Source organism: Penicillium antarcticum (assembly GCF_028974205.1).
Source record: "Penicillium antarcticum strain IBT 31339 chromosome Unknown utg000002l_segment0_segment0, whole genome shotgun sequence".
In the NCBI taxonomy this organism is placed as follows: domain Eukaryota; kingdom Fungi; phylum Ascomycota; class Eurotiomycetes; order Eurotiales; family Aspergillaceae; genus Penicillium; species Penicillium antarcticum.
Genome location: NW_026695300.1, coordinates 3,526,997 through 3,551,443, shown reverse-complemented (window position 1 = coordinate 3,551,443; position 24,447 = coordinate 3,526,997). Strand labels below are relative to the sequence as shown.

The following is a 24,447-nucleotide window of genomic DNA, read 5'->3' as shown; positions in this document are numbered from 1 at the left end:
TAGTGTGAGCAAGACTCATCACTTCAAGTTTTTTTGTGAGGGGGTTCAAACTCCTTTGGTGTCCAAACTTGGCACAAATCAACCAATATGCGTTGCGGAGTGCATGATATTTTCTTGAAGGTCTTTTGTCCCACGCATCAGATATTGTGTGGTGTCGAAATCGAAGCATAAGCTAGAAAACAGACAATTTGGCAACTGTGCGTAACGTCAAGGTAGTCATATTTACCCAATCGATGATGCACAGAATCCACAAAGGTCAAGGCAGCCCGTACTGCGGGATTGATAAAGCCAAGCATTCCAGCTTGATGCTCGAAAGATGGTGAAATGCACGAGCGATCAACATGAAGCTCTTCGAGAGACTTCGCAAGACCCTCTCAAACATCTATTATACATCAGAATATAGCCAACTTCCATTCTCAGAAACTGCAGAAGTTAGCCGACACAGAGTCCAATAAGGCAGATACACTTCCCAGCAGAGTCAGAGCGCCATGAATTGATTCAGCTAGCAGCAAAAATTGCTGACTTCGAGCCCATTCGCATGTACGTGTGGCCCGAAGGCATCCCATGGCGGAGTCCCCAGTCAAATCGGTTGTCAAGATGCATCAAGACTAACCCTCATCCTATGTCCAACCAATCACTGCTGGGTATGCGACATAGGTCCAGTCTATGTATGCGGCACAAAAGGAGCATGTTCGAGTTCGGTTTCAACGAGTGGGATGACAAGAAGTCTGGGGATGATGGGATTTGCTGGAGTCAGCAATGGCCATTGATGAATGATGATGTACTACGGGAGAACACAGAGTTCGCGTGGCGGGTGGTCAGGCATGACTGCATCCCCAGCGCTGTCACGCAAATTGACGTTCCGGTTCGTGCTGAGAGTGGCGCTCTTGTTCTAGACGGCGAGGGGACCTTGCTTATCACGAAGAGTAGTGTTTTCTGCGACAAGCGAAACCCAGGAATGACCAAGGGTAATATTGAAGCTGAATTGAAGCGACTGCTGGGTATCAAGAAAGTGATTTGTTTCCCTGGTCGGCGCAATATGGACATTACCGATGTACACATGGATGCGGAGGCGAGGGTCGTGCATCGTCATAAAATTGCACACTTGAAACCTCACGCCATTGCCATCGACCTGTGGCAGGAGTTGGCTGCCGAGATCCGCGAGGTTCTGGGCCGTGAGACGGACGCTAAGGGACGGCGCTTGCAGATCCACCGTATTGAGGAACCGGACCCACGAGGCTTGGTGATGTCTGATCACGATGAGCTGTCGGCGAGCTATGTCAACATTTATTTAGTGAATGGTTGTGTCGTTATTTCTCAGTTCGGTGATGAAGAGAGAGATCAGAATGCACTGGAGATTCTGCAGGGCGTTGCCTTTGGGCGGGTGATCAGGCAGGTGAATGCTAGTGCAATCCCCCTTACTGGTGGAGTGCTGCACTGCGTCGCTTAGCAGGCTCCGATGGTGGAATCCCGGCCAATGAGTCCATGGATGTGGCGTTGTGGCCGAACTGTTGGTCTGTTAGCTACGGCGCAAATGAAGTTGGAATCATTGTGCATTCATCCTAATCACGCCCTGGAATGAGGTATTTTGCGGACGTTAGGAGCCGTGCAAAATTGTTCTGATTTACTTTCGCATGACATCTGCGTTGTTATTCTGGAAACAATGGGTGATTGATTTGCCGATCTCAAGTGGAACTGGGCAGTATTGATGCCACCAAAGTCGAAAAGTCCCGGTTCAAAGGTCTGGAACTGTCCTCTGTTCCCCACACGTAGGATCTGCAAGTACTCTCATGTACAGTACTGTAGTATTTCAGCTGTGAAAAAGCAAAGACTAAGCCGTGCAGAAACCCCAGGGTCCTTTTTAGTGGCGTATCAGATCGCAGAGTACCAATTGGTCTAAATGCCCGACCAAGGCAATATATGTGCATGCGCATAGACAAGACCCGAAACAAATGATGCTATACATAGTGGGGGGGGGGCACTTTTTCTATTTTTCTGTTGGGCCTCAGCCGCACCCACTTAGATCGGCGCGCACATCAAGATCAAGTCTCGGGGTTCCTGCATGTTATGATTGTTGTGATTTCTATGACATAAAAGTATTTCCTTAGACCGCCGCTAGTGCATGTATATGATTCTAATGCCTCAGTCTCTTGGGCTTAATAACCCGAGCTCGCCACGCCCTGTTTTTAGCCTTCACACTTATACAGGATGCCCTGATGCTGTACGTAGTTATATGACAATGATATAAGACATTGCTTTTAGATCGCAGTCAGCCGTGTAGTCCAAGTAGAAATGCCCTACTGTGTGACATGCAGCCTTGAAGTTTCGTCATACATCTCGACATTCTCACTCCTTAGGACTCCACACCATGCAATCCACAAAGCATCAACAGCCAATGACCGCATCATATTCATACCGAGTCCTCATCTGTGCAGAATTGTCTCATTCCGCTGATCTTTTTCTAAGGTGCAGCTCCCCTCATGCCCCGTCCTGCAACTACTACAGGCGAAGCCCTAGGGTACGCATCAAATATATCTCAATGCAAATATCATTGGCTCTTTTGCAGCTTGATTGGGTCTTGCAAGGAGCACTTGGCCTAGTACGACTCATTGCTTATTATTTCCGTGAGAACTCAACGTAATGCAGTATTGTAATTGCGTGCAAACCTGCTTTTTTGTTTTTGTTCGCGGGCGAAGAAGCTGCAGCTAACAAAGCTCTATAAACAGCGTTGTACCCGGGACACGGGATCCTAGAATACATATCATTTGAACGACATTCATATACTTGATATCGTAGTCTTTTCGGTCGCTGGATGTCTTGTAATGTTGTTTCAAAGTCCCAATTTTCAAGTCCCCCAAATTCTACTCGACCGATTCATCTCCACAGTCATGGCTCTGCTCCCCGTTCCCCGTGAGACTATCCTTCCTGGAAAAGTCATCCACGCACCCCACAATGTCGAATACCGGAAATGCTCCCCAGATGAGCTGGTCGATCTGGCAATTGAAGGCAACATTGCGCGCATAGCAAAACGCTCTCTTGTTGGTGGCGATGAATCCTTCTTCGTCGCCGATTTAGGGCAAGTCATTCGACAGCATCGCCGATGGACCCAGAACCTACCAGGAATACGTCCATATTATGGTATGGAATCGTACTACCTTTCCATTTCCGGCCAACCAAAATAAACTACAATGCCTTTGGTATCCGGGTTTAAACTAACATCTCCCCAGCTGTCAAATGCAATTGCGACCCAACATTCCTCAAAGTCCTCGCGGACCTAGGCACAAACTTCGACTGCGCATCCATAGAAGAAATGCGCACAGTGCTCAACCTCGGCGTGGACCCTGCTCGGATCCTATTCGCAAATCCATGTAAAGCCCCCGCAGCCATTGCGTTCGCCCGCGAGGTTGGCGTGCTACGCACTACATTTGACAACATCGATGAGCTAGACACTATCAAAGCACACATGCCCGAAGCCCAACTGTTACTTCGAGTCTATGCAAATGATGACAGCGCCTTTATCTGCTTAGGTGAGAAATTCGGTGCCCAGCTTGATACTACTGAGGAATTATTATCACGGGCGTGGGAATTGGGGTTGAATGTTATTGGCGTTAGTTTCCATGTTGGTAAGTCAGTTCACATCGTCGTAGCTCTGTTTATCAGGTTGATTAACATGTACCAGGAACCGGCGCTACAAACACAGCATCATTCTGCAAAGCAATTAAAGATGCGCGAGTGGCGTTTTCACAAGCAGAGCAGTTAGGATTCACACCCCATCTTCTCGACATTGGTGGTGGATTCCAGGATGATTGTTTCGAGGCCCTGGCTCCATTTCTAAGAGAAACGATTCGGTCAGAATTCCCTGCTGGTATTACAACCATCGCGGAGCCAGGTCGGTTCTTTGCCCGCAGTGTTTATACCCTTGCATGTCGAGTGATCTCACGGCGACGTCAACTTGGGAGTGCGGCCACTGCTGGAATTCCGGATATGCTCTATCAGAATGATGGTGTCTATGGGAATTTCATGAATGTGATTATGGAGAAGGAGATTATGGTTCCTTATCTGGTTGGGAAGAGGAAGGGTGCCGCTTCAACTAAGATCAAGGCCAGTGATGAGAGTGAAAGGCCTGATGGACATCGATATTCGATTTGGGGGCCTACTTGCGATAGCACTGATTGTGTTGTCCGGGAGGTGACTCTTGAATCCGAGGTCAGGATTGGTGATTGGCTCAGGTATAAGAATATGGGAGGTGAGTGATCTGGCTCCATTCAGTATGGATCATGAAGCTAATATGTTTGCAGCGTATACCACTACCACTGCAACCCAGTTCAATGGGTTCAGTAGTACATATGATACTTTTTATGTGAACAGCGAGACAATGCCTTCATACTAGGCTGTGCTGTTTATCCTTTGTGTTTCGGTTTCATGATGTTTCGGTGGAGTTTTCAAAATAGGAAGGATGTTTGTCTTCAAAAGCGCCGTGTTTCAAGCGTGTCTTAAGCTTACTGCGGCATTGGAGATAGTTGTATATAAACACACCAGCATTCATTGATAATTTTCAGAATGATATTGATACACTTATTCCATTCGATATTCCGAAACGACGAGCGGACAAATGACATAGGCAAGACCAGAGATGGTATTTCCAAGCCTCAAGCACTCGTCCCACACTTAAAGCTAGAACGTGTTTTTTGAATGCCATTCTGGTCTCAGTATCAGGCTTGACCCCCACTTGGTACTATTGCTGCTTTGATGGTTGATTTTCCAGCCGGAACATATAATCCTTACCAAGATATATGTCGAAATATTAAAAGAAGGCCTAGGGAGCAGGGGATTGTGAAACCAAAGCTAGACCAAACGTACCAAAACTCTTCCTTTGTCAGAGCCAAAACCGATATACAGCCTTGGAAGCTGAGCACCAGAGAATAATTAACTGAGTCCAAAAACCGCTTGCTCAGGCCGTGGTGTAGGAATACAACATCCGAAATGCAAATTCAAAAATTTTAAGACCGATGAATATCCTGCATTCAGTGAGCTTGAACCAGCAATCTCTTGCGTATATCTATCTCAAAAATCACAAAGTCCATGACCAGAATAGAAGGATGGCCCAGCTCGTCCACATGAATCAAGCATCGCATATAACCAGAAAAACACCAGGCTCATTCCCGAGAGGTTCCTTCCAACAGAAACAACGAAACAGTAATAATAACAAAAGAGGATATCAATCATGAAAGAAACATCACAGAGACATGAGGTCAGAACCAAAGAGAGAGACAGAGAGAGTATAGACGAGTAAGTTAAGATGCAAGAAGATGAAACAGATAATGAGAGTCAAGAGGATATAAACTCTTGGGTGAGATTAAGCCTTCTCCATACCGGACATCTGAACGTCCTCCTGGTGAGCAGTCTCAGGGAGAACATGTTGCTTGATATCCATGCCGTAGGGTTGAGCGTCAGGACTAGCAGCGGATTCACCCTGCTTCTCCGGCATATCGGATCCAGCTCGGTTCTCGGGTCGCTTTCGGCCCAGGCGCTCACACCAGTGCTCAGCACTGACCAACGTATCATTGACGACACCGCTGACTTGTGCCATCATGTCTAGACCTTCATTGGCCAGGACAAGGATACGGTGAGCGCTGACTGTTGCGTCGGACGATGCGGCCGGAGAGTCTGGTGGTGGCTGCGAGGTGGATGCAACTTGGAAGCGGTGCGGCAAAGAGGTAAGGTGTCGACGCACCAGATGGCGGGCGTTCTCTGGTAGAGCACCGCCCGCATACTTGGACACCACGTCGACCACCTGTTTGAGTGTTGAAAGGACATCTGCCTTGACAGCTTGAATGCGCTGGATCAGGAGAGAAGCATTCTCCTGGCGACTACCTCCAGCCTCGACGTCCTGTGATTGACCCTGCTGGTGGGCCTTTTGGTTTTCCCACTCGGTCACGGCACTCTGCAGGGCTATAATCGCCTTGCCGAGTCGTCCGTTGGCCCACCGAAGCCAGGTCAGACAATATTGCAGGCTGCGCAGCGACTCGTCGCTCATAGCAACACCGAGACCGGATGTTGAAATAACTAGTCGGCTCTGCCATGTCGGCGAAGAGCGCCGTCCTTGCTTCTCTTCGTAGTGGGGTGACCTCATCTCGTCATACGGTGGCAGTGACTCCGACATAGACAGGTCTGAGGAACTCCGTGGTCGTGATGGGTGCGCTGCGCCGTCCTGTCCTTTCTCAATATCCATCGTTCTGGGCGACACATTACCGTCCATCTTGCGACGTTTCTTGGCGTGCTTGGAGTCTGAGTTTGTAGAGTCTCGTCGCTGGAGCGCCCAACGAAGACCACTCTCGACACCAGTCTTGCGACCAACTGTGCCGACAGTGTTTGCGACAGGTGAGCCAATGTTTCGCTCAATAAATTCGGCGCCGGACTTGAAACGCGGCGAGTATGACTTCGAGGTTGCGTACGCAGACACGGAGCCGTTAATCGCAGAAGATATAAGGGGATGAGAGGACGTCAATAGCGACAGTAGTGGCTCTGGTGGTGGTGGGTCCGGTGAAGCGATGGGAAGGGATTGTCGTGATGCTCGAGGAGACTGGCCGAAGTCTGCGAGTCGTTAGTTGAGTTGTCTGTCGTACAGCAAAATCCACCCAGAACCGCTGATTCGGCATATCATACCGGAACGCAGTCCCTCCAAGGCCTGCGCGGCCTCGATATCATCCATAGATAGTACACTGGCAGCTCGACGTGAGCGATCCTCTTCCATCATGGAGGAATGGGCATGGTGGAAGGGAGAGAGCGAATTGGAGGTCAGAGGGCCTGTGGCGTTCTTTCTGGGAATTTTCGGGGCATCCATGGCGGGTCCTTACAGAGGGGAGAGTGAGCCCAAGAGATTCGGAGTTTCATCTTCACGTGAAGATGTCACTTGAGCCACTAACCCCAATCGGGAAGGTTAGTAAGGATCACATTCATAGTACTTCCTCCGTCATACATTTCACTATGGCCCGCCAAGTGCCTCTCACATGCAAACTCCCAACACTTCTTACCAGCCTAGGCATATTCTTCCCCTCTTGGGTCTTTGACATCGAGCTTACCGAAACCATTTAGCCAGAAAATTGGATGCTCGCATTCAATTTTGATTTGATAGTCCGGGGCAGCCTTACACCTATACTTCTGGGAGAATCTTTACCCAAAGTATACAACCTCATTTTGAACTGTCCTACATCCAAGAGCCACCGCTATGACCATGCTAGTTAATCATTACTCGTTTTCCTTCGCGTCATCCGCTCCAATGTAACTCGACTAAGTTAGGACCGTTCATGTACCCCAACATGTGCTAGGATCTGCTCGTACTGCCTAATTTCCTACCCTTTCCTGTTAATGTTCGTTGGAATGCTCCCTGTCATATTACAATATGGTATCTATACAAGAGGCAGCAAAAATGATAGAAAATGAGCCTGGAACTAAAAAAAAACAGACAAAAAAGAAAAAGAAATCGACAGCTATGTGATTCGAACACACGCGGGCGAACCCACTCGCTTAGCAGGCGAGCGCCTTAACCACTCGGCCAAACTGTCATTGGTGTGGCAAATTTCTTTGACCACCAATTCAGGTACCCGAAGATCTACAGGGACTTTGTAAATATTGGGCACAAAGAAAGTCTGCGAAGTATATGGCGATTGTTTGTATAGAACGAACAATCTTGGTCTATCCGCATAACAAAACCCTTTGATCATGCGTAAAATATATATGCAAAGCCCCTCTGGCAATCAAGGAATTTGTTGTAATGCCAAAAACTCGAGTTTAAAAGGTAAAGCTTGGTGGGACTCGCTTGGGAGACGGAAAGCTGGAATGCAACCAAACCACGCTCATTGGGTAGAATTCTTTGCAAATCGAATCTAAAGACTTTTTTTTTCATTTGTTCCTTGATTTAAACCCATGATTTGTTGTCAAAGTTTGATATACTCTTACTGTCCTATCTCCGAAGCATACGTCGCCGACGACGTACATGCACTATCCAGAGCATCACCCATTCCATCCTCCCGCAGAAACCGATTTTTGTTTGACAATATGAATTTAGTTCTTCGTTCAATCTTCATAACACGTGACAGTTTGGCCGAGTGGTTAAGGCGCTCGCCTGCTAAGCGAGTGGGTTCGCCCGCGTGTGTTCGAATCACATAGCTGTCGTATTTCTTTTTGTCCTTTTCAATTTCGTTTTTTGTACTCCTTATCTGGTCATTGCCACGGGAGACAGGCTGTAGAACCTCTGCCAATGGAAATCTACATCTGCTATGTGATCCATGGATATTTTTGTTTCACTGTTTACTGACCAAATAAGTTTGTGGCACATATTGTGGTTATGAATCAATCCTCCAATGCTGACAGTTTGGCCGAGTGGTTAAGGCGCTCGCCTGCTAAGCGAGTGGGTTCGCCCGCGTGTGTTCGAATCACATAGCTGTCGACAATTTATTTTTTGTTTCCTTAATTTGTTTTTTGGCACTGGAGGACATTTACTTATGAGCAAATCAATACAGTACGTCTATTGATGCCTCAAGCAGTAGTATTGACCGCAACATACCGAGAAAGATATTATTTTAAGCGGATGCGCTCATAGGGCTTAGTGGATCTATAGAAACCACAGTAAGAACAACCCTATAACGTTACCTTGTTCCTTAACTCTCCCTCAATCGATCGCATTAATCCCAATACAGACCGCACCCATCCCCGTCGGAATCTCTACACCCGTCTCCGTACACACCTATTAAATGCATTCCTATGCTTACTCGGAATACGGTCCTCCGCCCGATCACATGCGGTCAAACCCAATTAGCCGTAGAATTTACCCAAACGAGAACGAAGCCAATCGCCAAGTACTGTATAGACTAGGCAGTCGAAATCGGCATCTAAATTTGAGTTTGCTCCCTTTAGGCTCGAAGTCCCGCAGTTGTTGGGACCGTCTGTTTCGTTCGGCATGTGATGTTCGGCGGAGAGCTTGTGCTTTGGTCTCTACCTGGAGGCTGGATTGGGGACATGATGTCTGTTCAAAGAAGTGTGCTTTCTATGTACATGTATCGTGTAATTAACACGTGATGCGAAGGTACATCCATGTCTGCTTCTGACATATGCAATAAAACAAAGGGTATCTCGTACTGCTGCGCATGGCAAATAACATGATCATCACAAGGGACCATCGCTCGGAATCAGATGAAAAGCGAAAAAGGAAAAAAAAAAAGCAATCATATGCAGTCATCGGGAGGCAATCATTATTCGTATCTCATTCGACAGACATTCCATCATCCCAGTCATCATAAAAATCAGCCGGGGCACCCTGATCAACCGCTATCAATGCCTCAACAGCCTCCCCGCCTTCATATTCATCCCCATCACTATTATTATGATCGGGCAGATCATTAACCGTCAGATGGGCTACCATCTTCTGATTAACCCTGTAACAAGCAAGAACGTCATTGGTAATAAGGCGAGACGCCGAGCCAGACGCCTTGATCTGGCATAAAGTCTCGCCGAACGCGTGCATGACGAATCCCGACCGCGGATATCGGAGATATGCGTATGATGCTAGCACCTGCGACCACTCGCTCCGGCTATTTTGCCAGGTGTGAAGGAGCGGGTGTGAGCCCTCAGGGGGAGGCAGGGCGCTGGCGCATTCAGCAGCTTGGCGTGAAATGGCGGAGAACTCTGCGTTTGAGGCGCTGTGGCCCTGGCTCCATTGCCGGTACAACTTGTCGATTGATAATTGGATCTCGCCCGTTAATTTTCGTAGATCTACAGACCCCGGAGGGCTTTCCTCTGGCGGAGGGCTATTCTCTGTCACTTCGAGGACAGTATTCCACGGACGAGTGAGGTCTTCGTCTCTGTCATTGTGGATTTTGCTTTCGGGGAAGGCATCGTTCAGTCTTGACAAGATCGTTCGTAACTCACGATCTGCGACTTCGAACTTGAGGTAGTCGACGATATTTGATGGGTTTGATTTGCGCTCTGAGTTTCGATATGCAGGGAGTGCGCGTTGCTTGGGACTTATTGTCTTGCGATATTCCTGCCAGGCCTGCTCTGAGAGATGAACTCCACCTTTACGGCCATCGACCAGATAGCTCAGTAGACATGCTAGCTCTTTGGCTTTACGAGAGTCAATTGATTCATCGTATGCCAGCTTCTCATGTTCAACCGTGCATCGACCCAGATTCGACATGGTAAGGTTGAAAACGAATGAACTTTCCAAAAAGTCGTCCGTCGATTCCAACTCAGCCATCTGAACCGACTCCTTAGAGAGCCCATAGTGCTCCGCAGGGAACTCCTGCGAAGGCAAAGGGGAATTATGAAAGTTCTGTACAATCATCGGATCCCAACAAACCCACGGCGTATCACCATCGTAATCCCCACCAGACAACATATGAGCCAGCGGGATATCACCTTTCGTAGGGAAGACAATGACATCCTTGAAATGGCGAAGCTCTGGCTTCCAGACGGCTTTGCGCCGTTGAATATCCGATGGGTAATGGGCAGGGAGTCGACCCACAAGAACATCTACGCCTTCTAGCAGGTTGTCCTCAAATTGACCCTGGGGATCTCGCCAGTTATTCGAGAATCCGAAATGAACTTCGCCTGCGTTTAGCACCCCGTAAGGGTCCGCAATGCAGTAGGCATATGTAGACAGCGGGACATGAATCTTGAGTTCCTCGAGTTGTCGCTCCAGAAGCCATTTCAGATACTTGCGGATCTTGACGCGCAGTGGATAGAAGGTCTGTGGTTCAAAGCCAGCCTCCGAGAGGCGAATGATAGTCTCTGCATCGTTCATCATCCACTGCTCCAAACGGCGTAACTTGCTAGTTGAATTGTCACCAGACGTTCTCAGTTTCTGCAGGAGTGCTCGGCAGAGAACAGGGCTGTTGGATTGTAACACTTGGAAGAAGTCATCGTAGAGAGCCTGAACTCCATCACACGTAAGCTTGGCAATGTATTCCTTGACATGCCCTCCATATTCAAGAATGGAAAGAAGCTGGATATTCAGATCGACTGGGTGGAGTGGCTGAGCCCAGTTGACAACTTCGAAGGTCAACTTCTCGTCGTCCACAAGACCCACCCAGTCCTCGGGATGCGGGTGGATTTTCAACTGTGAATCTGATATCTGGATCCAGATGTCATCGTTGTTCATACTTGTGATGCTGGATTGGTGTCGATCGACCATCCATAGGCCCTTTGCTCCTGCGATTCGACCTTGGAAGCAGCTGGGTGTGGCGGAGGTTATTCCTAACCGATCGCAGATTTGGTTTGCGAGGGGCCTTGACATTAATGCGCATCCATCGTTCATTACGGTGCTTCCGGGGCAATCTCGCAAGCGGAGAACTTGAGTTGTCTTCAATGTGACTGTCACAAATGTCTTTGATAGACCCAGGGAAAGACGTTGGAAGAGCTTGCAGTTGGTCTGGTTGTCATTTGCGGCCTTGGGCATATGCCATTCCAGCAATGCATCGACGCCCATGCGTGTATGTTTGTCACTTGGCTGTCGAGGAGGAGCTATCTGAGGCGGCAACTGACATCCACGATCGAAGTCTTCGCCATCGACGGCAAATAATTCGACACGGAACTTGGGCTCACTCTTAGATTTCTTCTTAGTTTTTACTTCCTCAACATAGAATGCTCTCCATGTTCGACCAAGGCACTGGTGGTCATTTCGAGTGAGCCAAGCAGCAATACTCTCGCGAAGAACCGAAGGATACGAAGCTCGTCTCTGGTGTGCAGGAGGCCGGGTGGGAGCTGGAACAGTCACAGACAAAAATCTATCCGAGCCAAACCGTCTATGGAAGCGGCATGTTTTCTCAGACTTGAGTGGATTCAGAGTGAGTTTGAAGATTCCCGGCTCGGATTCTTCGCACCATTCCATGTCTCCAGATAACACCACGACTTCTGAGAGTTTCTTCGTCTTAAAATCGCCAACGGCAGCATCCCAAGCCCTGCTAGATGATTTCTCCGGAAGTGGACGGTTACCACGTTGACTGTGCCCACTCACCCACGCCCAGAATTCATCTTGGCTGTTGAATGGAAGACGATCACCAACAAGCATTCTGTTGAGTGGAACACCCCATGCACGCCCCACGCGGTCCAACTCGTATCTAAAACGCAGAGGAACTGTGCCTGGCAGTGAATGTTCGACTGTGAACGGCCCATCGGACAAAAGTTCACTGATCAAGTCCTTCTGCAGCAGGTATTTTGTCTCAGCGGGATCATAATTGACCATCATGGATGTAGCAGCATCCATGCTTCTGTTCATTTCGTCGCTGATCATATAACCAACTACAGAATCAGAATAGGTTGATTGCGTATCCATTGGTTCTGCAATTTCCATCACGACAGTATCAAATGACAGATCCATACTGGTATGCCGAGAATCCTGGATCGATGAATCCGTATCCGAGGAACTGGTATTGACAGATTGAATCATGTTATCACCCTTTGGTTTGTCGGAGGCTGCGGTGTGCCTATCTAGCAATGTAGGTTTCTTGAATTCGCTACCATCCTGGACTGGAGGGTCGCCACTGACAGGTTTTTTGAAACCAAAACCGAATGACCGAAGATCCATCTGTCTCATTGGCAACTGAGGTGGTGACTTGGCCACCTTTGGACTTTTCGTCGGAATTTTTGTCGGGGTCTTTGTCGGAGCTTTTGTTGGAGACCGGGGAGCTCCCTTGCTTTTTGTCGGTGACATACTCCCCTCTTGGGGTTTCGAAGGAGAAGAAAAGCCCACAGGTTTATTTCCTGGCGATTGAACAAAATTCGAGTCTCCTGCCGGCTGAGAGGCGGTTATGCTTGCAGGTGGTTGGACTCTTCCCTGTTGTTTCGTTGGAGATGTAAAGCTTGCTGGACTCTTCGCCGAAAATGGGAAGCTCCCTTGATTCTTGACAGGCGAAGTAAAGCTAATAGCCCTCTTCACAGGCGACTGGTCAGAATTTGCATGTCCAGACAACTTAAAACTAGTCGCACCCCCCGGAGATGGAAAAGCACCATCCTCGTTCTTCCCCAAAGGCGACTGTCCAACAGGAAGAAAAGGTGAAGCCTTAATAGGCGAATTAGGTGCCGCATGGAAAAGCTCCTCGGCATCGTGATCGAAGTCCTCAAACTCGTCATTGTCATTGTCCCCAAAGGGAGTATCACAATCCACGGAAAACCTTCGTTTTTTCTTTGGTGATAAGCCCACAGAAGTCATGGGTGGATTCTCTGCTAACCTTTTATTTCCTGCATGTGCCTTTGCATGACTCGGATTCCGATTCGTGCTCTGGTGGGGATTCTGATTTTGATACTGGTGTTGGCGTTGATGGCTAGTCATTGAAGTTGAAGTTGAAGTTGAAGTTGAAGGTGAAGTTGAAGAATTCCGCGTTGGCGTCGTAGTGTCAACGCGCCCATTCATAATCATATACTCCTCATCTTCAATAAGCTTAAGCAAGTACCTCATTCGATCGGCCCTAACCGAATCAGAAATACTCAAGCTGATTGATACCGAGTGAGACAGATCAGGCGGTTCAACACGCATGCGAGCATTAGTGCGTGCGCTTGCACTGTTCTTCCCCAGAGTTGAACCCTGGTCCTGGTTCTGGATCTGGAACCGGTTCAAGCCTCGACCCTGACCAAAACCCTCAGTCGATACTGGCGCCGGTGACGACTGACCAACAACCCATTCCCTCAAATCAACTACCAACCCATTCGCATAACCCTTGTAGAAAAGCGGATGAAGCCGCTTGTAAATTTGCCATGGGGGCGTAGTATTCCTTTCTCGAGAGGAAGGGGATTCAATGCCTGGTACAGGAATTTCAAGGGCGAAGTCTTTGTTTAGGGATTTGATGTAGTCGGTGAAGGATTGTTTTTGGCGTTGGGGGGTTGTTGGTGTTTGGTTCATGGCGGGTGGTTTTGGGGGCCCGTCCGGAAGTGAAGTCTGGTTTGGGATAAGCTTGGGTATGATAAGGTGAAGATATGGATAGGTGAAGATATGCGATTGAAGATGTCAAGTATCAAGATATGAGAGAGTGTGGACTTGGATCTGGATATGCCGCTTCTTTTTGTTAGAGGAGGGCTGTTAGGTGGGGGTGATGCATCGAGTTGGGATTATATGCCTTGGACATGGATATGAACATGGATGATTTGCAGATACGAGTGATTCCAAGTCGAGAAAAAGCAAATAGGTACTTTTTCCTAAGTGTTTGCCCAGAGACCGTGTAGCCGCCCGCTGTTTCCATAGTGGGGGTGTCACTGTGACAACTCAACAGCAGAGCTACTGGAGGTTGGGATGCATGCGCCCGTTTCTCATTTCCAGGACCCAAAATAGGTACACATTTGATTGAGCATAATTATAGAACACTCGAACTCGACTTCTACCATGCTCAATTCCCTTCCAAGCTCTCATGTTCAGGCTCGTTCTTGTCTGTCCACAAATCCGCTTCCATGGGGAGGACACGCTTACTGTTGACGACAGCCACCTTGTAACCGATAAGCAAGATGACATAAAAAGGAATACTAATATAGGAGGCGACAAATGACCCGATATCCAGTTTCCGGGCACCAGCCTCGTAGCCAAACGAATCAAAGACTATTGTGACAGCGATGAAAAGACAGAGCACAAGCGCTAGACATGTACCTGGCAAGCCAAAGCGAGCCCTGAAAGCCAGAGTCTTATCAGGAATTCCTTGGGCCGTGCGTGCACGCACAAATGAGATGTGAGTGACCAAGATGGAAATCCATGTCAGAAGGCCAAGCATTGTGACCATGTCTACGAAATACCCGAAGACGACCGTCGAGTCCTGCCGGACATTGAGATATGCGAGTGTAGCCATTGACGAACACACTCCCAATGAGTAGATCGGAACGCCGCGACTAGTGGTACGTGACAGGAATGCAGGTGCACGGCGTTTGAGTGACAGATCGCACATTGCTTTGGTTGCCAAGTAAAGATCGTAGTCTGCGATGGACAAGATGAATAACAGAATGCATGCATTGAGCAGATCGGGTAGCACTGAGATCCCGGCCAAGTATAGAGCAGCGACGAAAGCCGACGCCGCAGCTTCATGGTTTGCCTCACTGTTGAAGGCGACCGAAACCGAGTCTTGAGGAACAATCATACCGAGAAGAGTAATGGCGAGAAGATGGAACACCATGATTCGATAGAAGGTATTCTTGATCGCGCGCGATGTGGCCTTTTGAACATTCGGAAAGTGACAGATGCCCGATCTCTCACTCCCAATGTAAGCAAATGTAGCCGAAGACATAGTCGAACAAGTGATGTAGAACTTCTCAAGCAACCCATGCGGATGATTGTGATGAGCGCCAAAAGGACCAGGATCCGACCAATACCGAAACCCTCTGCGATCATGATCCGGCCCTCCACCCAGCGCAATAACCGTAGACAGAATCATGAGTCCAAGCATGACAACCAATTTGAACGAAGAGACATAGAACTCAATCCGACTGGGGAACTGATGGCTGATACAGTTCATCGTCACGATAATCGAAAGGAAGATCGTAATCCATGCTCCGGGATTGACTCGCTCAGCATCGACCCAGTAAGAGACGACAAGTGCCGCAGCAGTGAGCTGGTTCGGCGTGACGAGGGCGTATTTCAACCAGAAGCTTTGAGGATGTGAGTAACCAAGACCGGGTCGATGAAGTTCCATGCAACAATGACACTTACATCCAACCCAAGCTGAACCCAAGTGCCGGATCACAGAATCGAACAGCCTGGTCGGCTACTGTATATGGCTTCGGCAGCCATGAAGCGACCTCGCCCAATGCGGAGAGAACGAGGAAGACGGCGAATCCGACGATGGTATATGAAATGATTATGGCTGCGGGCTGTTTCCGGTCAATATCTCTGTTCGTGTCCTCGGGCATATCACTTACTCCGCTCCTACTCGGCGTCAATGCAGCTCTTACAAAGGTTCTGGTGAATGAAAGAGCTTACATGGACAACGCTCTTCCCGTTCCAATCATCAAACCAGTTCCAATCGCTGATCCGATGGCTGAGACCTGTCAGTATAGATATCTTGGAACAACCTGTAGATACACACTGATCACGCTGATCTGTCGGGGTGTTAATGACCCGTAGATATCGCCGAAGCCAGTGGCAGGTTCATTGTGGTGAGCTTCGGGGGCATCTGACAGACTCGTCCTGGTCGGGCGGATGACTGGTTCGGCGCTGAAAGGTGTGGGCTGAGATGGTGATGCCGGCCGGCGACGCGCAAATATCCTATATAGGCTCCGCATTGTCAATATCCAATGAGAAGACTGAGAAAGCTAAGAGTAAAGAGAAGATAGGATGGGTAGCCATCATTGCATATCAGGTAATAGCCAAAATGGAAAGAACGAAGGACACCTTTTTGGGATCACAGATCATTGGGATGTATTTTCTATATGCAAAAAAACCCATAGGGATCACTGAATGGCATATGAAACAAATAGAAGTAATTCCCAGGCATTCCAGCAATTCTAATTGCCATCAGCCCGTCGCACCCAAAAAAAAGTGGCATCTATAGTCCAAAAGCCACAAGATCACGAACGCCCAAAATTGACACCCAAAAAGCACCAGTCAGGTTGCATACTGAATTTCCATGTCCCCCGCAGGGGCCAGAGGGGAAGCAGAGATATCATAAAGTCTTTGTCAAATTACCAAATGGAAGACGGTTCTCGGGTCGGCGTTGTCTGAGACGGTCGCTTCCCTGATTAGGTGAAGGGAGTGGAGGTTTACGTTGGAACACGTGGAGAGGAGAGTGTGTAAATCGTCAATTCATCGCGACATGAGCGAGTCGCTGGATTCGGTCCGGGGGAAAATGCGCGTGTAGAGGGAATCGCTGGACTCGGTACGGGGGAAGTGTCGTTGGTGCTTGCGGGAGATAACACGGTCGGTGTAGACGCCCTTGGCCGAGCCGCGGATGACCTGCTCGAGATACTCGCAGAAGTCTGTGGGCTGGAACTCCGGGTACAGATCCTGTGTGGTGTGGTAACCAAGATACTTGGCGTATTCGGGGTTGTTGTCGCCGCGGATTCCCCACGAGAGCTGGTATTCGGCCAAGTAGCGCGGGATGAACTTGATCGGATCGAATGGGTAGGTTTCACTGGCCTGTCGGGCCGCCACGACTCTGCTGCAGATGGTCTCCTCGGGCACCTGTGCTCCGGAAAAGAAAAATGGTTAGTCACTTACTTCATTCCGGGCCGAGAAAGGTCTGTGCGACTCACGTAGTTCCGATCGATCTTCTCCTCGCTGAGCTGCTCCATGAGATCGTAGATCTTGTTTTGTGTGGAAACCAAGTTGTAGGCAAGGATCTTCTTGTTCAGGGTGCGAGGGTCGGAAATGATCATGGCCATGTAGCGACCGATATCGCGTAAGTCGGTCAGAGCTGTGGGCATGTTGCCGTCGCCGATAATCTCATCGTTCCCGGATGTCATGGCGTAATCGACACGGCCGGAGGGGAGACGGGGGTAGGCCAGCTGGTACCACCAGCCGACATCGACGATAGTGTAGGGAATCCAGAGCTGGCGAATCTGGTTGTAGACAATTTCTTTCTGTAGTACACGACCTGGTCAGCCCACTGAATGTAAGTACCGCGCCACAATGCTCATACCTCGTCACGCAACCACATGACACCACCTGGTGGGCAGACGGTGATGAAACCGCAAGGCACAAATCGCTTGACGCCGGTCTTCTTGGCCGCTTTGGCGAGAGGAATCTGGTCCTGTTGTTCGGCGGGACCGACACAGCTGATGACCACATCGATCTCAGCCAGAGCTTCGATGAGCTCTTCCTCGGGAGCCTTCAAGTCGCATTTCCGAATCTGAATACCGCGATCCTGGAGACGTGTGATGGCAGGCTTCTGGGCCGAGATAGGACGGACAAGAGCAATGACTTCCTATAAACCCCAAAACAAATCGAGATCATTAGTCGGTGGTCAATTGACGGAAGGTGGGCTGCGTACAAAGTCACCGGTATCCAACAAACCGTTAGCAATAGAGCCTCCGGTTTCACCCGCTGCGCCAACCAGCAAAACCTTGGTCTTCGACATGGTGAATAATGTTATAGAGGTGAAGAAGGGGAGGGGGGCAGTGTTGGGGGGGAAGTGAAAGAGAAAGAAAGGGATTGGGTAACAGGTTTAGGACCTGACGACGTTATAAATTCCCAAGACTAACCAACCCACTTTCCCACCAGTGGGTCAGTGGATGTTCGTTCCCCTCGTTTTGAGGGGATGATTTTTCCCATGATGTCAGGTACTTATATATTCTGTCTATCCTGTTATTGATTCCATCTCCTACACTTTTCTCCGTACTCTGTACTCTTTACAAGACTCCGTCTCGTACGGGCCGGGTTCGGGAGGGGTTACGTCATTTTACGGCTTCCCGTTGGATAATGATGATGTTTGCGGCTAACTGAGTTATACAAGTATACACCTCTGCTTCTCTGGTAAAGTTCTTTAGATATCTGGTATTCTCCGGTCTACAAGTACAGTAGTCAGTAGTCACTTGCAGAATCTCCCACGTCACAGATCTCGCCAGGTTTCAGCGAAGCTTAGTCATCCGGTGGCGCTGACCGAAAAATGGAGAGCCTCAGCCAATCAGACGCTATCTTGGACTGCCACAGGTGCCTATGAGGAAATAGTAAGCAATAGCACGGTTCCCTAAAATTGCTTGTGATCAAAATAGTGCCGAAATCCTGGTCAGTAGGAAAGGATAATAAGTAATAGGGGGCGCCACAGCCGCGGGAGATCTGTGCCGTAATTCTGCAAATCTCCTCTCTGCTAACATCACACCCTTAACCTTCATCAACTTGGGACTCTGGGCTCTCGGTGGGGTAGCAGCGAGTGACTTGCTTTGGGTTCTGTTCTTGATATGGTAGGTAAGGGTGGCGATCTCGGGCTCTTCGCGGGGAATGCATAAGAAGGCCCAAGCAAAGTGACTCTGTGAAAGGATCAACAGCTAGTAAGAACTGCGGGGGACGTGAAGCTGGGGAAAATTGAATTGGGTACATGTGATGCAAATTGAATTCGTGATAGCTTCGCATTAGGTTTCCGCCAGTTCAGTAATTAAGGAGAGAGGTGAAGCCCAACTTGGGCTTTGGCTGCTTCCATCCCAGTTGCAGAGTCCAGGCTAAACTGCGCCTTGACCTTGACGTCTGGCTGTATGGACATGGGTCGCAAAAGTACTAGGGTTCTTGATTTCTGTTCTGTCGTCTATTGGTAGTGATCTCCTGCACCTTTTCAACGCGACACGGTGGCAACACTTGAAACATAATGTGCCCAATTATGTCAAGGCCTTGAACTACTCCGTTCTGTTCATAATGCATGATGTGTATGGACCACTAAGTAGATCTTTTTATTTTTATTTTACTCGGTGTGTTCTATGGTTTTTGCACAGAAATGACTATTGATGGATCTTCTACATTAAACCAATGCTAGCTACCCTCTCATCCCCACTCTACCTAGATTTTAGATACTTTGACCCCTACCTCCTGACCCGGCGCGTGCAATCGGCATCTGCACATACAACGCACTACCTACATGTACTGATAGCTGAAGCAAGGGGCGGGTGCATTCTCCTTGTAGGGATCAAGAACGCGGGATATCCCGTGCTGTATAGCATCATAAATGCCGCACTCCTTTAGTCCCTAGTACCGAACCATTCCGCTACCTACGTATTTGATTGCAGTATTCTTTTATTCATTCTCGCATACTAGAAAAGTACCTGCGTCGTTCCTGGCATGCCTAAACACCTCTTACTCTATGAATAACTGTCCGTCTGAGATCTACAACATTCGCTTGGGATGTTAGTGAATGGCAATTCGTTGCAGATAGGATTTTCAAGTTAAAATTTAGGAAGTTCGATATTACAAATCCTCCGCCTGTGCAGGTACTATCGGAAAGATCCTCTTATGAATCGAAGTAACTATAGCTGTCGAATTTACTCAGCCACCCCTAATTCACCAAAATCCTCATAAGTGGTTGGAACCTGCAGAGATAATCAAGTCCAACAACACCAAAGAATGAAACAATCTTATAAGAGCACCACTATCTCTTTGGAACCCTTCAAGTAAATAGTGTTAAAAAAGAGACTTATACGGTAACACAGTGGCCACCTATGATCCGTCGGACAAGTCTATAAAAACACATAGATCAGCTTCTCAAAAGCTCAAATTACCAATTTGAGGAGCTTAAATGAGCTTACATGCCAAGACACTTGTATCGATCATGCGGTAAACTGCCTAAAAGAAGGATAAATTACTAGATCATTGGTTTAACAGCTTCGCAATGATAGTATCATCTCCTCACTTGTCCTTGCAACGGTCTAGTTCCACGCCAAAAACCGCAATAAACTCATCATCATCATCATCCCCACCAACTTAGTCAGACCTCATGGCAAGACGATGGGAGTCTTCTGAAGATGCATGCTCAGAGAGATAGTCGGTAAGCGGAACAGCGCCTCCAGCTAGAGGGGGCTCGGAAGGGAGAGCAGGGTTTCCAGCTGGAGGACTTTCAGAAGGAGAGGCAGTGGGCTCAGCAGGTGGGGTTTTTGCAGAAGGAGCTGGGTTCTCGGCTGGTAGGCTTGAAGAAGGAGGACTTGAAGCAGGAGCATCGGCAGGCCAAGACCAAGCCGCAGCGTAAGCCGCAGCGTCGTCCGACTGGACTGACATAGTCACTTCTCAGGGATCTGCAGCCTTATGAGGGGTCGAAAGGGCCAGGCTAGAGAAGATGATAGCTATAAGGGTTTTTGGACGCATTTTGATAGGGGTTCGGGATATGTTTTGGAAGGATGTGGTTTCAATGATGGATGATGGCCATCTTTATACCCGGGAAAGTACATATGTACTGGCTTGGAAATATCACATCGATATCTTGAGCGAAGGGAACTATTCTGGCCATAGAAAAGATGTATATGCTGCATTCGTACCACCTACATCGACACGCTAGTCTGTCTGCCATTCGGACATTACTCGAGGTGTTATGTTTGGATGGCGGTTAATACTCCGGTGCTCCCAGTACGACCGCATTAATTGCAGAACCCGAGGCCGCCATGCCAAAATGTTGAGATGGTTTTGGAGCCTTATAGGCCTTGATCTACAAGCTCGAAGTGGCAATCAGGAAAGCTCATGCAGTAGAAAGTTCTTTGTTTTGTGTTCTTCATGTTGTAAAACACAAAGGGAATTGTAAAACACAAGCCAAAGGAACCAAGTTGAAAAAGCGCGGGTATCTCACAAATTGGAGATGCGATGAAAAAAAATATGTAGAGACAACGGTTGAATCATCTCGCCCTTCAATGCCCTTGTGCTGCTCGTTGTTCAAATGGATGAGGCTCGAGTTGCAGATAGTGCGGAGGTTACTGTCCCGCTTAGTATCCACGGCAGTGCCACGGGTGGAGCGCAACAGTTACCCCAGATACAAGGTCATTTCTCTAAATAGAAGCAATTCTATCCTTTTTCCTCCCTATATATGCTTGGAGGCTATGAGAATAATCCTTTCTGGGATGTGAAATGGTGTTGTAGGTGAAAACCTTGATGTACATTCGCTGAAGCCGAAATGTGTGCTGAATGATACACACTTCATATGTAGAAAGCTGAGATCCCCGTCCCCTTCTAAAAAGAATTCACATTTCATCTAACTTCCCGAGGAACTATAAGAATCACCCATCATGTTAGCGTAGCATCTAGCCTGGATCTGCAAATCCTCTTGAACTTGCGGGGTGTCTTTGGCAACGTCAATAGTGCGCAGAAGTTGAGGGCCCAAATAAAACCGAAAAGTCTGTATATCCGCATCAGCTTTAATCATTTGGCGAATCTGCATCCCCCTCAACTTTTGTATATAAGCCCATCGTGCTCTTGCAGTTTCTATTTGCTTTTCCCTCTCATGACCTCGTTCTTCCCAAAATGTTGTCTGCTGCTCAAAGCCTCGGTTGTAGTCATTGAGCCATCCATCTCGCCAGATCTGGCCACTTGGTTTCAACTCCTGTTCCCAGTCTCCGTTAGCTGCTGCTATTTTCAACTGGAAGCTTTGCATTTGTCCGAGGTCATCTTCATCACGGCATAGGGTTAAGCAGCTTCGGTGGCGGAGATAGTGTTGTTGAATATGGTAGTCTAATTGATAGTGTGCGAGGCGGACGACTTCACCTTTGTCGAGGTGACCAGTTTCGGTTTCATTGAGCTGAGAGCCCTTCTTCTTGTATTTGCCAATAATTATACCGAGTTGCTTGTAGTAGCGTTTTCGTAAGGAGGATGAGATCTCCTCCCAGAAAGTTGGGATTTCTTCGGATGGCGGTTCGGTACTCAAAGGGCAGACACAGATATCCTTGTTCCGCATAACTTTGTTGATGAAATGGTATGGATAGCTGGATGTATCGTATGTCTTTAACACTGTCTCATCAATCGTCATCATATATTTGGAGACTTTGTCGGCATATTCGCAGCCTGGACAATCGAGTGCTTCTCTCAGAGCTTGAAGCTGGGGGGAACTGCTTGTTTGGATGGACGCATGAAGCTCCTTCTTCGAATGCAAGCGATATTTAGTGCTCGAGAGCTCTCTTTTGATAACGCTCCATTTAGCCGATGGGAAGTTCTCGTCCCTGGTCTTTGTTGACTTGGATAATGACAAATTCTTCTTGGGTTTACGGACTGCCATGCTGTATGTAGGTCAAAATATAGCAGTGATAGGCTTGAAGTCAGACCTGGAGTAGAATGTATGCTGTGCAGAAGGGTTACTGAGATGTGCAGGTGGGAGTTCATTTATCTGTTGACCAAGAGGTTTGTATGGGATTGTTCTCAACAAAACAACAAAGAATATCAGGTTGTCTCGGATGCAGAAGAGATAAGAAAAGAATGCTTGTGCATATTTAGATCCACTTATTTTAAGTTGAACAAAGAGAAGCCCTCGGCTCATCAAAGAATAGCATATATGCTATTCTTGTGCGGACATAGGAACCTAGCTATCTCCTTCAGACCTTCATAGGTAGATCCCTGTCTACGCAACGGCTTGATCTATGTTGCTTTCTCTCTGGTCAATTTATATAGAGACATTGCATGATGCAAGTCTCATCAGATGACCTACCTAGGGATTGGAAGGCCATAACAAAGGAAGACCACAGTACCCCGATTCGCCGCAGCAGAAAGATCTGAACATGTCCTCCCACAGCCTCACCTACCGGACTGCCTGGCCCGTGCCACTGTAGACATAATGGCTATTTACTTTACAGCTCGAAACACTTTTCGTTTCCACATGTCTCTTCACTTTCGCAACATCTGCATCAAGTGAACAGTCCCCGAACCAGGTACGCATAAAATCACAAATCATCCTTTATCGACTTCGAGAGTCCATCATGGAGGAAGCTTCACTCACCATTCCGTTGACCTGCCTGGCACTCTCTTTCCTCTTCACGATTTGCGTCTACCACGCCTCGACCAGAAACTTTCTTCTCCTCATCGTCCAATATCTCGTTCCCGCTGACCATCTCCTCGTCATTGCATTCGTTGAATATGGCGTCCCATTCACCAACTTGTCCTTCCTTCCTGGTCTTCAACATCTCGTTCGTCTGGCATTGATTGTTGTGGTCGTGGGCATCCTGATGTTGTGCATTCTCGCAAAGCTCATCTGCTCTTGTTTCTACCATGGGTGGATACAACACAATATTGAGCGCGTGTTCGGGCATTTCGCACTTTGCTACCAATATCTCCTTCCTGATATCCTCGGCTACAACCTGGCACTGCCACTCGTGTGTCTTCAACCTTGTTATCTTTCCATCGTTAACGTCTGGTATATTCCTCACCAGCTCGCGGCTGTAAGAGTTCTCCAAGCCTTCATTTGCTGTCTCGTTCACGGATACTTGCATCTCAAAGAGAATCTCAACATCAGAGATCTCCCAGCAGTCGAAAGCATCGACGACATGGACATGGAAGACATTGAAGGCATCCCAATGACCGAATTAGATCTCGAAGATCTCGAAGACGATAGATCAATTTCTCAGGCGACTAGGGACAACTCGCCTTTCCTAAGCAGCGACCTTGCGACACCCCCGTCTCCGCCCTCCCCCGACATCATGGCCCGTCACCTCGCGCAGTGGAATACACACCCCGTACGACGCGTCCAGGTACTGCGCCGGGCCCGCAACCCTCAATTCTTTGCTCGCAGTGATGCCACCCAGCACGCCAGCCCTACCCTCGAAATGCTAACTTACAATGTCAACATGCCAATTGAGTATATTCCCGTCTGGCTGGTGCAGTACTATGGTCGAGAATTTCAGCTGCCGGACGGGGCTGAGTTGACCTTTTTCGATGTGGCTGTTGACCGATTTACCGAGTCGGTGTTCATGTTGGTTGTCCCGGATCGCGCTCAAAATGAGCAGTGATGACCGTTGAGGATGTAACTTTGTATCCAGGCATGATATGAAGATTGACTTTTGTAAGATCGGTTAAATATGAATATCTGAGCCGGA

The 24,447-nt window shown here is 48.3% G+C and overlaps 9 protein-coding genes across 9 annotated transcripts; 3 read left to right on the top strand and 6 right to left on the bottom strand.

The window, feature by feature from the left end:
- Positions 1–688: 688 nt before the first annotated feature.
- On the top strand, positions 689–1,450 carry N7508_002314 (agmatine deiminase family protein; the record flags this gene model as incomplete). Its single annotated transcript, XM_058460380.1, has 1 exon — positions 689–1,450. The coding sequence occupies one exon, from the start codon at positions 689–691 to the stop codon at positions 1,448–1,450; it is 762 nt and encodes a 253-aa protein (XP_058323912.1).
- Positions 1,451–2,888: 1,438 nt separating this feature from the next.
- Positions 2,889–4,390, top strand: N7508_002313 (type III PLP-dependent enzyme; the record flags this gene model as incomplete). The annotated part of the gene is made up of 4 exons (XM_058460379.1): positions 2,889–3,138; positions 3,228–3,623; positions 3,680–4,246; positions 4,299–4,390. The coding sequence occupies 4 exons, from the start codon at positions 2,889–2,891 to the stop codon at positions 4,388–4,390; spliced, it is 1,305 nt and encodes a 434-aa protein (XP_058323911.1).
- Positions 4,391–5,356: 966 nt separating this feature from the next.
- On the bottom strand, positions 5,357–6,844 carry N7508_002312 (putative clock controled protein (Ccg-8); the record flags this gene model as incomplete). Its single annotated transcript, XM_058460378.1, has 2 exons — positions 5,357–6,594; positions 6,667–6,844. 2 exons carry the CDS (start codon positions 6,842–6,844, stop codon positions 5,357–5,359), a joined length of 1,416 nt encoding a protein of 471 aa, XP_058323910.1.
- Positions 6,845–9,262: 2,418 nt separating this feature from the next.
- N7508_002311 (RNA dependent RNA polymerase) lies at positions 9,263–13,894 on the bottom strand (the record flags this gene model as incomplete). Its single annotated transcript, XM_058460377.1, has 1 exon — positions 9,263–13,894. The coding sequence occupies one exon, from the start codon at positions 13,892–13,894 to the stop codon at positions 9,263–9,265; it is 4,632 nt and encodes a 1,543-aa protein (XP_058323909.1).
- A 481-nt stretch (positions 13,895–14,375) lies between these two features.
- On the bottom strand, positions 14,376–16,251 carry N7508_002310 (putative amino acid permease; the record flags this gene model as incomplete). The annotated part of the gene is made up of 4 exons (XM_058460376.1): positions 14,376–15,618; positions 15,680–15,895; positions 15,950–16,007; positions 16,056–16,251. 4 exons carry the CDS (start codon positions 16,249–16,251, stop codon positions 14,376–14,378), a joined length of 1,713 nt encoding a protein of 570 aa, XP_058323908.1.
- A 520-nt stretch (positions 16,252–16,771) lies between these two features.
- Positions 16,772–18,044, bottom strand: N7508_002309 (aromatic alcohol reductase; the record flags this gene model as incomplete). The annotated part of the gene is made up of 4 exons (XM_058460375.1): positions 16,772–17,149; positions 17,221–17,547; positions 17,607–17,891; positions 17,958–18,044. The coding sequence occupies 4 exons, from the start codon at positions 18,042–18,044 to the stop codon at positions 16,772–16,774; spliced, it is 1,077 nt and encodes a 358-aa protein (XP_058323907.1).
- A 2,327-nt stretch (positions 18,045–20,371) lies between these two features.
- Positions 20,372–20,662, bottom strand: N7508_002308 (uncharacterized protein; the record flags this gene model as incomplete). Its single annotated transcript, XM_058460374.1, has 1 exon — positions 20,372–20,662. One exon carries the CDS (start codon positions 20,660–20,662, stop codon positions 20,372–20,374), a length of 291 nt encoding a protein of 96 aa, XP_058323906.1.
- Positions 20,663–21,623: 961 nt separating this feature from the next.
- On the bottom strand, positions 21,624–22,640 carry N7508_002307 (uncharacterized protein; the record flags this gene model as incomplete). The annotated part of the gene is made up of 1 exon (XM_058460373.1): positions 21,624–22,640. One exon carries the CDS (start codon positions 22,638–22,640, stop codon positions 21,624–21,626), a length of 1,017 nt encoding a protein of 338 aa, XP_058323905.1.
- A 694-nt stretch (positions 22,641–23,334) lies between these two features.
- N7508_002306 (uncharacterized protein) lies at positions 23,335–24,360 on the top strand (the record flags this gene model as incomplete). Its single annotated transcript, XM_058460372.1, has 1 exon — positions 23,335–24,360. The coding sequence occupies one exon, from the start codon at positions 23,335–23,337 to the stop codon at positions 24,358–24,360; it is 1,026 nt and encodes a 341-aa protein (XP_058323904.1).
- Between the last annotated feature and the right edge of the window lie 87 nt (positions 24,361–24,447).